General features: G+C 36.1%; 1 protein-coding gene across 1 annotated transcript in view; it reads right to left on the bottom strand.

Annotated features, from left to right (window-relative positions):
* Positions 1-16,693, bottom strand: part of PHIP (pleckstrin homology domain interacting protein) — a 101,311-nt gene that overhangs the window by 17,301 nt on the left and 67,317 nt on the right. The window contains exons 21-27 of the mRNA XM_062489830.1: positions 11,617-11,757; positions 10,720-10,796; positions 9,846-10,077; positions 6,655-6,774; positions 2,998-3,105; positions 2,536-2,660; positions 2,242-2,324 (exon numbers count right to left, since the gene is read on the bottom strand). Coding sequence (XP_062345814.1) covers positions 2,242-2,324; positions 2,536-2,660; positions 2,998-3,105; positions 6,655-6,774; positions 9,846-10,077; positions 10,720-10,796; positions 11,617-11,757 — 886 coding nt within the window. The remainder of the gene's footprint in view (positions 1-2,241; positions 2,325-2,535; positions 2,661-2,997; positions 3,106-6,654; positions 6,775-9,845; positions 10,078-10,719; positions 10,797-11,616; positions 11,758-16,693) is intronic.

A 16,693-nucleotide genomic window follows, 5' to 3' on the forward strand; every position in this document is an offset into this window, starting at 1 on the left:
GTCTGAAATAAATGCTGAAGTTGTCTGAAATAATAAGAAGTAAATATATTCTCAAAAATTATCTGCTTTCTTTACTGCATTCTTTTTTTAAATTTTAAATTTAATGGATCACAAGTAATTCAGGACAATTATAAGGCTTCTATGAATAGTCTTAATTGTGCTGAATAGAACCAAGTAAATCAGAAATATCTGAAATGCAAGATCAGAAATGTAAATAAGGGTTGATGCTTTATTTTAAAATAATACTTTATTTTCTGAAGATCTATAAATTTAAAGTTTTCCAATATGGCCTTCCTTAGTGATCAGTTTTGCAAAGAAATATGCATAGGTACAACTAGCAGTGACTTCACTGAGCTGGACATTAAGCAGATCAAAACCACTTAAAGGGCCGTATACTGGTAGCTGCTTCTAAATATCCAAATACAAGGCATGGTTTGTTGTGGTTCATGTTCTCAAGAGCCACAGCATTCCTACAGACAGAATGATAAAGGAGAAAACAACATGAGTGAAAGAATCACCTCCTGAATCACTACTTTCCCCATGTCCTCTGTGCTACCTCATCTATGCAGAGAGCAGACCAAGATCTCGCAGAAGAAGGCGGCTCTAGTGCGATTTTCCAGAACTGAGTATCCCTGCATAATGCTTACTTTAAGATAACAAAAAATGTATGTGGAACTCACAGTGGCTGCTATGCAAGAGACAGGTATGCACACCTAACACACACAGCTGAAGTTCCAGGAATACTACTGGAATAGCTCTTAACCCAAGCATTAAACTTGAAGTTAAACTATAGTAAGATAAATACATGCAATAAATAGAATCTGAATGCAAATAAGAACCTGTGATTTCAAATTTGGGTTGTTCCTTCTAAAAGGATTCCTACATTAATATCAATTTAACATTAAAAAAACATTAAGCAAATATTCTTCCGCAAAAACAAACTAAGCCTATACAACAACAGAAATTCACATTATTAGCACTGAAAGCTTGATATAAGGTCCTGGTACTTCCAGTACTTCCAGAGTAGCTTCAATTCATTCCAGACTGCAAATTTCTTGAAATACAGTAACAGCTCAGGAAGCCTGGATAGGCTGTTCACAAACAAACTGTGGCAATCAATCATTCTTCTGTTGCTGCCATGATTTTCTGCAAAAACATGGCATGGCAGAGGAGGACAAGACCACAGATCCATATCCATGAGGAAATAGCATAGCTTAGTGACCTATTAGATCTTCATCAACCTTGTCACTTATGAGATCTTTAAGCTGAAATGGACTTCGAAGAAGATATCAAGGTTTATGTTTCTTATTGGATCTTATCAGATCTGAAGTCTTTACCAAATTCCCTATAGAACTGAAGATGAGCTGTCTCATAGTATGAAGCATCAGATGACATGGAACTTAACTCCTGTGGCATCATGTAATTTATATATCTACTGCTAAGGCTCACAACCTAAGGATATCAAAGGGCAGGAGATTAATTCATTCCATTGCTAAAAAGTGATCTTTATCATCGTATGGAAAAGATGACTAGGAAACAGATCTGACTGGAGGGTCATGGGCATTGCTCCAGTATCCAGCACTCTGAAATAACTGGGCACAGGCAAAGTAAAAAGAATCCAAGTCATTCCCTCATCACTTGGCAGAGAATTATAACTATATATGCTTCAATGAAGCTAAACCACAGGGTATAGAACAAAATTCAAAAAGTATAAGGACATGGAAAGAGCATTCTTGTATAATTTAGACGTCAATTTGCAATTTTTGAAAAAGTATTCCCATGTTTTCAGCAGAAATTTCAGAAATTGGAAAAAAATAATCCTAGCAGCAATGCAGTTGTATGAAGGCCCTCAATTAAAAAAAAAAAGGAGAGATACAAAAAATATATAGGCTTATCAGAAGAACTTATAGAACTTACCAGCTTATCAAGAACTAATGAGCTAGAAATAAACATCACATTCCTAAAACCTTTTCCTAACTATTCTCTCTGCAAATATAGAACTGAAATTTTCTTTGCACTTTCTTTTAAAGATCACCTTCACTATTTTGCTTACTTACTGCCACTTTAGTCAAGGACTAAGTAGAACTCCCCAGCTAACTATGGACAGAGCTTACCCTCTGACTTCAGCACACTATTAGGATTTCTTTACCATAACCTACTTTTAAGAAAGTTATCACAAAAATAGGTAGACATTTAAAAAACCAAACAAAACCACAGCACACAACTTTCCCCACAACTCACCTATATTCCATCGCCTATGCTTTGCATCATCAAATTGTTGCCTCAAAACTAGGAAATCTATGACATCTGGCATATCATGGTACCTAATTACAACAGAACACATAACTATTAAGCAATAAAACAGAAAAAGTATAACATAAAGAACTTACATTAAAAAATTTAGCACTTCAAAAATCGCTTGAACAGCACAAGGTCAATATTAATGTCATGATTTAACTTTTAACCTCAACACCCCCCATGGCCCTCCCCTGTCCAAGAAAACCCCCAATTTGCATACAGTACTGCTTTCCTTACTTCATGGTGAAGGCTCCTCCAGTCAGTTTACCCGTATCAGGGTCAAGAAAAGCTAGTTTAAGACAGCAGAGAGTAGGCAATCCCACTTCATACTTAATCCCAACTATTTTCATTAGCTCTTGCTCCTAGAAAAAGCAAAATACTATGTACCACCACTGAAGTTAATTGAAATAGCTTTCAGAAACATGAAAACATGGGTATATTGAATGCACTATATTTCTGCCAGATCACATTAAAATCAAGAATCTGAAATTTAGCCTTCCACAATGAACAATCATTTCACAATGCAGTATGTCTGAAAAATATTTTGCTATGAAATATAACCATCTCATCTGCTCAAGCTGATACAAAAAGTAGTGCAGTTTAAGGTCTTATTTCATTTGACTATTAAGTTAAATTTTCCCCAATATTATAATATTAAGAGCTATTAAGATACAAAGAAAAAAGAAAAATAAGTCTTACCCGCAATTCCATTTTATGCCATGGCTGTTTCTTGGGATTAATGTTATATATTTTGTTCTTCTTAGCCATTACTACGTATGCTTCATGACCTTGTCGGAAATAGTAAACCTAGAAGTGAAATGTGACAGTTATCCTACAAAGAGTCTGAGGAGCTGAAATGCTAACAAATACTAACTTTCCAATCTGTTTCCCTGCCAAAGTCATGGATTATGAAAAAATTAAGTGGAAGAAAATTTTAAAAGCTATTATAGAAACATTTACAGGAAAAAGCAGGAAAATACCTAGAACATTATTTTCTGTGTGAACAAAATACCCTAAATTACATGTGAGTGAGACCAACAAAATCAGTAACAAAACCATCCACTTATCATTGCACCATAGAGCAAATCAATGGCAGGAACAAGAATTCCACTAATCCACCTGGTTATACATCACTGCAGGACAGACCTAAGTTAGCAATCAAGTATCATGAAATTCACTATCTAGCTTATCTTTTTTGAACAAGAAATATAATCTAGAAGGAAAAGTCCTATTGTTCTGGTAAGGTTCTGGTGTTTGCTTCCGTATCACTGAAAAAAATAGCCTTACAAAGGCCTGAACAATCTAAAAGAGACATTTCCAGTGATTTTTTTTCCCAATCCTTCCAGTATAAATTTCCATGGTTGAGACATCCAGAGTCTAACAGTTCTACTTTGATCTTGCTTTATATCATACCATATGGATGAATGCTTTTATTATAAGCCATCACTGTAATGAGGTAGTAAGCTGAAACCCATAAATATATATTCAAGGAATGTATTTGAAACACAAAACAGAGATTCCACAAACTAGTTAGAGCAAAGATCTGATAAATGGCTGTATTTGTAGTACAATGTATGCCAAATAAAAGACCCTCAAAGTGTCCCAACATGGGATTTCCATTTAATAGCACAAAGGAAAGATAGCTTTAATGTAAAAGTCCAATACAACAGCAACAAAAAAAGCAGAGTAGAAATCCCTGTAAGTTTTAAAATATACAAATAAACACACTAATATTTGTATTTCTACCTGCTTTCCAAAACTCTTGTATCATAAAACATAAAGAAGTCTTTGCCAGGTTTCTACATTAACAGGCACTGAACTCAGTGTCATGTGGAAATTTTTAATTTTTTTAAATGGAGAAGGACTCAACACCACTTTTTTTTTTTAAATCCCTGTTTTTAGAGTATTCAATATGCATAATATCCTCTTGGGGACAAAACACATAGCACCTAGAAATTGCAAGAAAGCAGTGAGAATCTTCTTCTAGGCACTGTCAGAATCTGTCAGGAAAAGGAGCAGGGGGTACTGAGACACATCTGAAGGCAAATTTACACTACAGTCTCAACACTGAAATGATTGTTTCCCATACATTCCAGTGATTCAAAACAAAAAAAGGTGCACAGGCTACAAACAGTCTCTGCTACACTTAGTGTTTCTGTTAAACCGCTACATATATTCAACACAGTGTTTCCAGAAGTGAAATATTCTTTATTTAGCAAATGGTTCTAAGCATTTCATCTTCTGTTAGAAGAACAAACTGGGAAGGTATCTCAAGAAAGGAGAATTCATGTATTTTCCCAGGAAATAATATTGTTATTCTTGATGAATTCCTGCTTCTGCATGTTTGTTGCAGTACCCAGACAAAAGTGCTTTTTCTCGTGTTAAGGGCGGAACAAACTCCAACAAACATGCCTTGTATTTGGATATTTAGAAAGCAAAGTTGCAACCCCATCTCTCTGGTGCTTCCATCATTCCTCAAGACATAGGGCAGATATCTGTAAACAGCACTATTCAGAAAGTGAAATGGGATGGTATGTGCTATTCTTATACACCAAGTGTAACTAAATATAGCACTACTGTTTTTTCTTACTTGTTTGTACAGCTTGAGAACATATTTGAAATATATCTCCCCCCCCCCCCCCCCAAATCTTATAAAACATATCTACCATCCAACAAAATGTTGGAAGGCCACACAGTATCTCTTCTCACAACATTTCTCTAATTAAACCAACCCTTTATTTCTGTGAATCTCAAAAGTAACTTTCTAGATGAATAATTTCTTTTCACATAATAAATAAACCTGGGGAAGGCGAGTATCAGAGATGGAATTTCAGACAGAGCAGCTCAATTACAAACGTACTCTCTGTTGGTGCAATTACTCCTACTTTCTAGGCATAGGACACAAAACTTCCTGTTCTTCCATATAAAGTATTTTCAGCAAAAGGATGTACCCTACTTAGATATTCCTAGTACACACTGTACATGCAATTCAGCAGATGCCAAATCAAACACAACTGTTTATATTACTAAACCAATACGATGTTAAAGTCTCCTGAGCAGTATGGTACTGATAAATCCTTGGCTGCTTCACTGTATCCAGATGGTATCAGGCACCAAATATATTTATTTGGACTTGATGTTTTGAACAGCAAAGTCTCCAAAACATGCTTAGTGGAGGGTATAAATCCAAAAGCATTTTCTCTAGCTGCAACTCTCAACTTGAAATGCTCCTTCCCTCCCTCACTAGCTTTGCTGATGTAATTTTTGCATAGCTGTGCTGTGAAATGGATCAGTGAAGTGATCCAGTAAAAACAAAACTGCTTGCAACATCCAACCTCTGCTCCTGATGCAGTTTCTAAGGTGGTGCCCACAAAAAGCTTTAGCTTGGGAACAAAGTCAATCAACTTTGCCACCATGTCAAGTGTTTCTCCAACAGCATTCTGAAGGTGTGAGCTACACAACAACTCTGTTCAGTAACTCAAAACATGCTGCTCCCCAAAGAGACAATACACAGCCTATTACAGCATAAACCAGCTATTTCCTCTTATTTTAACCTGAGGGGGTTTTAAGAAACATGCACAGTCTCTCTGGCTTTCAAGACCGTGTTCTACCTAATACTACTCATTCATAGAATTCACTGTAATGTTCACCTGCTACATATTCCAAAGTAGAAACTGGTGGGTATCCTTTGCTACCTTATTTTGAGAAATCTGGGTCATGTTTATAAAGTATTTAAAGTCTGGTTTGTATAAAATACATATACACAAAACTTTTCCCGTGGTTTTCTATTGTAAGAGACTACCAGAATTTTTTTAATATCAGGAACACAAGTGATAAGGACAATATCAGAATTTTTCTTCAGAATAAATTATTTTTTTAAATTATATTAAAACAATCACACCAAGCAAAAAACCCCCACAACCTTCCCCAGGAGGTTTCATGCCTGGCTTTTATTTCAAGTCCCAAACTGAAGTATGTTTTCCAGATTTAATCTAATACCTCATTTCTAATCTGTTCTTCAGGATACCAAATGCTCTACAATTAAGGAATACTTTCACAACATAATCACCTCACACAACTTGTCTACAGGTGTCTTAAGGAAATCAACACACTGAATGCCATACAAAAAAGGAACACTAGCGCAACAGCATGGAATAATAATAAAAACTCAAAGCAACACTATGGAGAATATTTTCTAAGTACAAGGAAGAGAAAGCAAATTTTATCCAGATCAAAGAATGTTTTTAAGAAAATGCAAAATATTTTAAGTCTCTGGGGAAAAAATGAACAGACGAAAATACAAAAGGCAAAAACAAGCTGAAAGAAGCAAGGCCACAGAGGGAAAAACTACAATACCTCATCCCCCATCTGTGGGACAAATGGGCACCGCCGAGGAACAGTGTCTGTAATCCATGCTGAAGGCAGCCATTCTTCCAGCGTCAAACCATTTTCTGCCAGAACTCCTACTGCCAGCCTCTGAAGAAAACATACACAGAAGATTAGTATGAAATTATTGCTAGTGTGAGGATAAATCTTAACTGCCTTTTGAGGTTTTTTTGGGGGTGTGTGGGGACGAACTCTAAAAAGCCTGAATTTAATAAGTCCAGTAACTATGTCTCATACCCAAAAAGATAAAATGAAGCATGTCATTCTCTTGAACAAAATTCACATGGCTGCCTTGGCCAAAAAGGCACTAAAATTATACAGCTGCCTCCAATTAAGGAACATTGCACAAAACAAGGAGGAAGAGATTTATGAGGTAAATAATGTGAAAATTACCTGGTTTGGGTACATCCACATTACCTACTGCCATACTTACTTTAAAGTGATGTGGAACTGCATTTTCAGAATGTATTTCCACATCACATACTTGTAAGCAATGACACTCAGCAGTTGCTGGTCCTAGGTGCACACTGCTTGTCTGTATCCAATATGTCAGATTAAGCAAGGGTTTGTACAACCATTCAAGCAAGGGTGCTTTGAAATTCTTAATCGGATCTTGTGTATGTCTACAGAAAGCAATCCTGGACAGCTGTACAGAAATCCACTTCATACAGCCACTGCTGGAGGACTCTGCATCTCCAGACTGCAAATAGGATATGCCATGTGTAATTCCATTACACCAATTCAAATGCGGTTTCATATGACAAGAAGTACTGTGATGATTGCACCAGTGAGTATCATGGAAAAAGCATAGATACAGTAAAAAACAAAATCCCACTTAAAAAAAAAAACAAAACACCAAAATAGAACCTCTCCACTGTACTAAGTCAATAACATATAGAAGCACTTTGTGAATTCTGTGGTTCAAGCAGGTCTGTCTCGCTAAAAAACTGATACACTGTGACAGAGCAAAGTGTCTAGCTAACAGATGAATTATGGGAGGGTAAACAGCCTTTAACCAGAAAACCTTCCCTTGTTGTAACTTTACATATTAATCATCAGTGTAAAACTTTCTGGAAGCCAAGCCCGATCTTAGTTACTCATCAGGAAGGGACTTTTCCCACTGACTTTAATAATTTCTGAAGCTCTACTAAATCCTTTAGTAATTAGTTCCTCTACCTGACTACATGCTCAGATGGGTTTGGGGTGTAAGCAGGATGTTGAATGTGAAAACATTTTTGAGCTTTATGTCTATGTCATTGGGTGCTACATCTCACTGTAACAAAATAAGGAAGGAAATCAATCTGCATTCATTCCTTTCTAAACCATGATAGTTTTATAAAAAGTTTTTTCATCATATCTCTTCCAAACGCTCTCCCTTCTACGTCAATCTCTGTGTCTGACCCAAAGAAAAAAAAAAAAAGTACTGCACTTTTGATCATCCTGGGTGATTCTTCCTTGTCCTTCTTCACTACACTATCATTTCTTAGACTGATTTTTGGTAGAGGGGGATTAGAAATATAAGCACCACTCAAGATCATGAAACCCATACATTAGAGATGAACGTCAATTTTTCTCTACTCCTTTTTCAAGATCCTGTGTGTGGCTACAAAGACAGTCAAAACTTCTTTCCCCAATGATAAGACCTAATTTTGAATCAGGATCAGAATGAAGAACTTTCTACCAGAAAGGCCTATGAGCTGTCTGCTCAGTAAGGAGGTCAAATATCCACCACAAGAAACTTCAAAGACTAACATCTGTCAGGAATGACAGGTATAATTAATGCTGCTCAGGGATAGAGGAAAGAGAGGTGATTTTCTGCAATTACTTCCAGCCTCATATTTTCTTATGACTCAAGAAATAAGCAGGTCAGCTTTAAAAGTCTGAAATATCTAGGCCTGACACTCTTTGAATCAATGATGTCCCATATCTCCATAACTGGGACTAAAATGGATGCAAGATTCCCCAAAACAGTCAGCTTAGTTTTAATCTAAGTGGAAATACTAGGCTCACAACCAGCTTTTTATTTTTATAATAAGAAGCTAAATTAGAGGTTTCAATCATTTAAAAAGTCCCCCACCATCTATTTTTCTCATCTGCTTTCTTATTCCTTCTGATACCTTCTTTTGATTTCAGACTGTGTAAACAGCAATATACTATTGCTATTGATAGTGCAACTAATGACTGTGTACACTACACAAAAAGTAGCCTAAACAAAGGATAAACACTACTACCTGACATCACATATGCCATACCAGAGATTCACAGCTAATCTGACACTGTGCCAACCTCCGTGTTCAAACAGCTGTTTTGTCAGTCTACCTTCTAATGAGGGCTACAAGCACTGAATTAATGATCTTAAAGAATGCTGAGGACTCCTAATCTAATAAAAAAAAAAATACAGGTATTAGTTTAGATGATACAGTTAGCTTTCTTGGGTACTGCAAAAATAGAAGCTTGAAGTTTGCAAAAACAATTAGCATCTACTAGATAGATCATGTCTGGTCTCCGTTAAGAGAGAAAGAAGAGTGAAGTTTTCAAATCTAACAATTAAAAACAAAACAAGCTCTCAAAAAACACACTGAAAATTACTGAAGTCACTGAAAATTTCTAACTACTGATCTAAACTCTAATTACATTATATCAGAAAGCAAAAAAAAAAAAAAAAAATACAGACAACAACAAAATCTGATCAAGTCATATTTCCCTTGATAGAGTCAACAGTAGCAAGCATAATGCAAATATATATTATAGAATTGACAGAAAAAAATGACATGGTTGTGCAGATCTAAAAGAAATTGCAATTACATAGGGAGAAAAGTCAGCACAGCTGTAAAAATACTGGCATTTAATACCAATACTCAATTGTATTGGAATTTGAATACTCTACTTCCACAGACAGGAAGATTCTGGTGTGAGCAAGGATAGTGCTAAGGACATTAGAAGTGCTCCTTATGTCAAACATAACATATTTGGAAAGCTTATCATTAGAGCCATCTATCATTTGACTTGCAAGAGTCTTTAATTATCATTTGTTAAGAGTAGAAGTCATGATGTGTTTTACAATTAGACAATATTAAGTTGCATATGTAACTGAATCATTCATCCAATTATTTCTAAGTCAGCAGGAATGAGAAACCTGTAAGACACAAAGAACATCTAACCTTCTGTTTTCTTTCTTTGGGTTTCCTCTTCTTTGGTGATGTTGATGGTCCATCTTTCTCCTCAATACCCTTTTTCCTTTCCTTTTTAATTTGCTTCCTTTGTTTTTCAGGTCCTTCTTCATCCTCTGAACTACTTTCTGCTTTCTTTGTTTTAATTTTAGGAATTTTCTTTGGTGGTTGCAAATTGATTCCTGCATCTGCTGTCCAGTCAGAATAATCACTAGAATAGTCACTATACATGATACAACAAAGAAAAAATTAAAAAGTGCACTGTATTATACAATATAACCCAATAAAAGATTACAGTTAACAGTCTAGCTAACTAGAATGTTTTAATAGTTAAAAACCTAATTCTTAAAACCCTCTATTCTATCTACAATCTAAATGATAGTAAAACAAAAGCCTTGACATCATTTGGTCTTTCAAGAAGCTTAAATTATAGCATCCCTTGAAGTAAACACTGTTTACTTCATCAATTCAAGACGATTTACACTGAAGTCTGGATATTGTTTTCAAGTCTTCTGGTTTTGAATAGCTTTGAATGAAAAAATAAAGGATGCTTTATTCGCTCTCTAATTTCATACCAAGGATCACAAGTCAGACCAAGAGCCATAGGAAACTACTACTATCTGCCTGAAGTGTTTGTGTGCATGAAAGGAAATACCTTCCAGCAAAACAATTCTGCTTCTAGCTAACAAGGAAAAATCTTCCATAAATTTTATTTAGCAATATGACTGAAAATGAAATCCTGATAGTTTCATGTTCTTGTTCACTTTTCTTCTAGATCTGCACAAGTGTTAGTTAACTGTTTACAGCAAAAATTATTAAAGATTTCTTGGCAAGAATTTTCTTTGTAGGTTTTATAGTCACTTACCTAGAACTACCATCACTGTGCCATGCTCTTTCATCATCTTCTGATGTTCCACCGCTAGCAACAACTACTTCCCCTTCCTAATAAGGAGAGCAAAGGACATTGGGAAGGGGCAGAGAGGGAGGCAGAGGAAAAAAAAGCATTTTCTTTAGAGCTCAAGTTATAATAGTTGTTACAATTGTTACAATACAATGAAAACTTTTCTAGCCTTTAAATGTGTTATAAACATCTGGCATTTCTAGCTTTATGTTAAAAAGGCTAGTTTTAGTTTGCAGATAATTCCCTTACTTTTGTAGACTTATATAAAAAAGTATTAAGATAACTACACCTGGCTAGATGTAGTGTAGAGCAACATTTTTCATCAACATTTGACAAGGCTAGCTTACCTTCTCAAAAAATTATTTCAAGTGTTTCTAATGTCATATTTCCACATCTTTCCAATATCAAACAAAAACCAATGTTAATTTTATGTACTCCTCATTCATTCTCTACCTTAGTTACAGAAGCACAGAACAAATGAGGCTGGAAGGGACTTCTAGCAGTCATATTATCCAACCTCCTTGTTCAAGCAGGGTCACCTAAAGTTGGTGACCACATTGCTAGGCCACATAGGCCGTGCTGACTGGGCTTTAAAACTGCACATACACTTCGAAAAAAAAAAAAAAAAAGAAACCTTACAAATGAGCACTTTTTGTCCTTTGTTAATTACTGTTTAAGTCAAAGCTAAACATATACAACAGCATGTGCAAACCTAATACAATTTTTTAAAGAAGTGGAAGGAAATGCACAATGAAAAATGTAACTTGAGTTTCCACTAGAAACAATGTTTTATTTGCTGAAGCAGGAGTTTAATGAGCAGAAATGGAATATGTAAGTCTGCCTCACGAATAAGGATCTTACATCTGAAGAACTGTGTCCATTTTCCAGCTCTTCAGCAGGCCTTGCAGTTTCTTCTGCAGCGTATCTCGTACGGTAGTTGTGCTGATTAGCTGCTTGTTTCTTTGAGTCACTAGTGTCTAGTAAATTATCATGAGAATGGTTCTGTGAAGACACAAGTCAAAATACATAATTCTTGAGTGTACATTTTTTAATACATAATATTTTCTTTACTAATAGTATTCCAGGAAGCAATTTTTACATTGGCAAAAAGTTACAAGTCCAAAATTAAAGAGCTGTTGAAGAAAACACACCACGAGTACTTGAATGAATATAAGCACCAAACAGTTCCATGTATTCTGGAAATAATTAAATGTCTTTCCAGACACAAAACAATTTTTACATCTGTAATTATTAAAAATATTAATTCTCTGCAAAATACATGTCAGCTAATAAGGACTAAAACATAACTACTGATAGGGTGCTAAGGGCTTCTAAAAGCTTAGAATCACACTAAAAATGGCTAAGGAAAGGAGACTCTTACACAGAAGTTCAGAGTGTTATTTTGCAGCCAAGGGGTCAGATGTATTAGAAAAGAAACCTGTACAGCAATACAACCCTTAACATAAAGAAATGACTGTTAGCAAATACAGACCTTCAAACAGTATGATGATGCATTGAAAAGTTCAAATGAATGAGTCAGTTTGAAAGAATATGAAGCTTAAAAGAATGAAATAAAGCTGTAATTTAGAAACACTTCATGCTCCAGCACTAAGAAAGATTTTGATTCTTCTGTAGAATATATATAACGCAAACACTTGCTCTCAACACCAAGTGCACAATCTTGTGTTAGTCTGCAATCACTGGGAAAAACCCCAAGAGTTATGATCTCAATTTCAAGAGTTTTGTGGTATTTTTTTTTTTTTTTTGGGCATGTATAGTCAAACTCCATTCTAGCACAGATCCAACAAAATAATTTCTGGGCACAGTCCTAGGTGCCACAAAAAGAGATACGCTTCCCCAGTGTTATCATTCTGCCACAAAGAAAATCTCGGATATCTATTAGGTGCTGATAATAGCTGAGAAAAACCAGTCCCAGAGATGAAGAAAGCAGAACTGGAACAAAACAAAGGCTCTAATACTTTGACAGTCTTCTAGTAGAACAGACTGCTTGTACTTATTCCTCTTGAACTTTTTTCTTTTATAGGAAAGAGAAGAACTTTTCTATTATGTATGATAAATGCCGGTTCACTGGGTTAGATTTTCTTGTTGAGGAAAATAACTCCTGCTTTTTACAGTAAAAGCTGTACTAAAACTTGGCTAAACAACAGTTGTAGCTAAGATTTCATTTTCCTTAGCCACAACAATCATCATTAAAGTGCAGGAGTCCAGTAACTAGTTTTTTTCCCACACTCTGTTAGAAGATAAACACACCTTCTGCAAGCATGACTGCAACAGTTCTGTAAAGTAAGCCAGCACACGACTCTGTACACCACTTGTGTTCCAGTTTTCATCGAAGCACAGAGGACCAACACAAACTGCTCTATGTTCTTTTCATGTGCTTCTCTTGTTCTGTCCCTCTGTCTAGTTAGGGAAGTTATCACTGACAGCACAGCTACCAGAGACATTTCTAATGGGACTGTTCAGCTATCAGCATTTTAACATTGCCCAAGACTTTTGAGACCTGGGGCACTCATTCCTCCTTCTGGATTCAAACTGGCAGCACACGCCAGATGTCCTCAAGCTGCTTTGACCTGACCCAGAACAGCTCCAAGGCAGCCCTAAACCCAGTGGCTGAGCCTATCACACAGCCTCTTCTGTCCTTCAGCCTTCTGGGGCTGCTCACTTCTCATCAAGCTCTCAAGATTCATTACTGAAGCAAAGAGGTCATGAAAGCCAGCATTATAGTAACTTGTTTCCGCTACTGAATTGTGACTTTTTCACCATGAAACATAGTAGGGAAAGCAGGGACAACAGAATGGAATCACATAACCCCAATGAAACAAATTAGTCAAGTATCCCTTACAATAAGGGGGACATATTTTGCAGAAGCTACATTACAGCTTGACTGCAATGTTCATGTCTTCTCTTTAGAAACAAAAGAGAAAATCCCTGTTTCTCTTCAGAGGTGAGGCTTCTCAAACAGTTATCATAAATACAGCTTTTCCTACTCCAGTAGAACTACAGATGCATAGAAAACTGAAGCACTTTGCATTGCATTACTCTTTGCTTTTGAAAAGAGTTCTTTTCTTTTGGCAGTTCAAAGCTTGAGGGAAGAAAACAACACCCCAACCCCTCTGCCCCAACCCTTCCTTTGTAGAAAAAAGTAATATCACTATAAATATTGGGTCACAGTGATGCTGAAGGGTAACAAACTGCTTTGGGAAAGATGCACAATGTCAAAATAAGAACACGGAAAAAAAAAAAATCAGGAAAACAAAACCACATGTATTTATCCATGAGTAACAGAACAATAGAATGAAGTCAGGAAGGATATCTAGATGCCACCTTGTCTAAACCCACTGCTCAAGATGGGATGAGAAAAGGGGCCATAGGGTATACAATTGCCTCACCTTGCCAAAAAAACATATTTTAACATCATTCCTATTCAACTTAGCTTTTCAAAATCTGAAGAAAAGCTGTAAGGCAGAACTTCATTTATTTGGGGGAGGTGTGGATTTGAACGCGAAGGTTTAACTATAAAGAACTACAGGGGTTTTTTTACAAAATGTAATTATCACCAGCATGTTCAACTATAACTGAGGTAACACAGCTGATGCCTCTTCTCCCTCAATATATAACCTTAAGAAAGAGCTTGAAATTGTACTCTAATGGTAGACTGGGAAATGATTTGAGGTTCAGTCATCACTCTCTCTCTAAATACTTCTATGAACAGTCATCTATGCTGACAAGTACCTTGTCCAAGGCTTCCAGTCAGTATTAGAGCACATCTATTGATACACCAGAAATTACAGCTCCTGTCACAACAGCTTTTCTGTGAAATAAAAATGATGGCATTTCCTGTATTTGAGAGGCATACTGGACACCGCTGGAGGTCTTGGTAACATAATTTGTGAGAGATACGGTGGAAAGCCAGTGGTGTCCTGACAACTCAGAGCACACTACATGCTACGGTCCTTATGACTCACACCATTGGGAAGCACAGCTTTGCTGCAGCTTCATACAGGGCTGAAACAATTGTGAGAAGCTCTGGCTGTAGCAATTCATGGTATTTCTTAACCAGCAGCATCTATTTTTTATGCAAAAATGATTCCTCCTTCCTTAAGCCAACAGGAATTAACTTCTACTAGAAAGTTCAGTAAGGGCAAGGCACAGGCATATGTCCTGTTTCAGACCCCCAACATTAGATAGATCTCTTGCCCTGGTATTTTCTCTTTGGCTAAAGAGCACCCTTCCACAGTCTCCTCAAGTCTGAATCAGTGCCTGTAATTACTTAGTTTTTACTGTTATCACATCACATCTACGTAAAAAATTAGTAATAACTGCCAAAAGCAGTGAAGATAACAGACATTAAGCACTAACTGCTAGGCTTTGGAGCTTTAGATTATTTTCCTCTTAACATCTCGCTGATTCAATTGGAAGTATTATTTAAATAACATGTAAGTAGAAAAACTTATTTCGGTGGAACACTTCCAGCAGAACAAAGCACATGTTCCTCCTCCCTGGGTTCTTTTAGTTTACAATACAGTCATTTGCAGTCATCACAACAGAAGGCCTATGCCTACTTTTGTCCATCCATAACATTTTCCCATGTTAATTCCTTGAAAATTTGGCATAACATTTCCACTTAATGATAATGAGGAATATTTCCATTTTTTGTCACATTTTACTAGGACGCACATCACATCAACCCTCTAGTGTACAAAAATTTCACACTCTTAAATATTCATTAAGATGCTCTAATCCCAGTAGTTTAATAAACTAATCCCCTTAATTACTTGGACTGGGAATATTTACCTAAGCATGTTATTTACCTCAACTTTCATCTGCTCCTGAAAACAAGTAATTTGAAATACAGTTTCATTCTGAAGATGCAAAAATTCCATTCTATCCCCTTTCATTAACGTATCGGGGTTCAAGTTTCTGCTGTTTGCTTTTTTAGGTGCTCTTGCTAATAACAGAAAAAACCTTATTCCTCACCAATGACTTTGTAAGTTCAACCAAGTTTGTCATTCAGCTTGCAGGTCAGTGACACAATGCTATTCATGTCAAAATACCCAAGATTTTAGTTTCTCCCCCCCAACACCATTAGTCCCTTAAGCAATCATTTGCAAACACTTATCCATATGACCTGTGTCAAAGAAACACGGGCTTTCAATAGCAGAATACTTATGTGACTTTCATTTAAATTGTAGATATTGTTAAAGAAGAAGGACTGAGCTACAATTCTGTACTACTTTTAACACACCTTATAATGACCCTGTATTAAAAATTAGCAACAGGATTTTAGAATCCCCTCAAAATGTATTTGCAGCTGCTCTGTGTTCTTCCTTACTGACCTACACTTTAGCTTGCAATCCCAAATGCTAATAACATTCATTCCCACCCATCTTTTCATTTGACTTCTTTATTTTTGACTTCTTTCAGTTAGAACGGAAGAAGGGAACAGAAGAAAATATTATTTCATCATTATCATTATTATATGAATAGACCCGATAAATTTCAAAAGTTGCTCAAAAACCAGTATTTCCTACTGGTATGAATTACAACTGAATAGTCCTATGAAGAAAATGTTTTAAATACAAGCCTTGTTTTACTCTGCTCTCAGAGAAACTGACAGTTCTATAGAGTGAGACATTTTCTAGAACTCTTGATGCTGTAGTTGTCAGGGCCAGAGATTACTGGAAGAAAATGTCATGCCCTGTATTTTGTTGGAGGTGCTCTCAATCTCCTTTAGATCCTAAATTCTCTCATTAAACCTGTGAGAATCCACTATGAAATAAAAGGACTATAATCTTGCAACAGTGCTGTAATAAAACTCACAAGGAATCAGAATCAAAACCTACTGGATGTTCTCAAGGAAAAGAAAGTTTTACATTGTGCTTTCCAGTTTTACACTGTGCTTTCCAGTTTTATCTTC

Source organism: Cinclus cinclus, chromosome 3, assembly GCF_963662255.1.
Source record: "Cinclus cinclus chromosome 3, bCinCin1.1, whole genome shotgun sequence".
Lineage (NCBI taxonomy): Eukaryota > Metazoa > Chordata > Aves > Passeriformes > Cinclidae > Cinclus > Cinclus cinclus.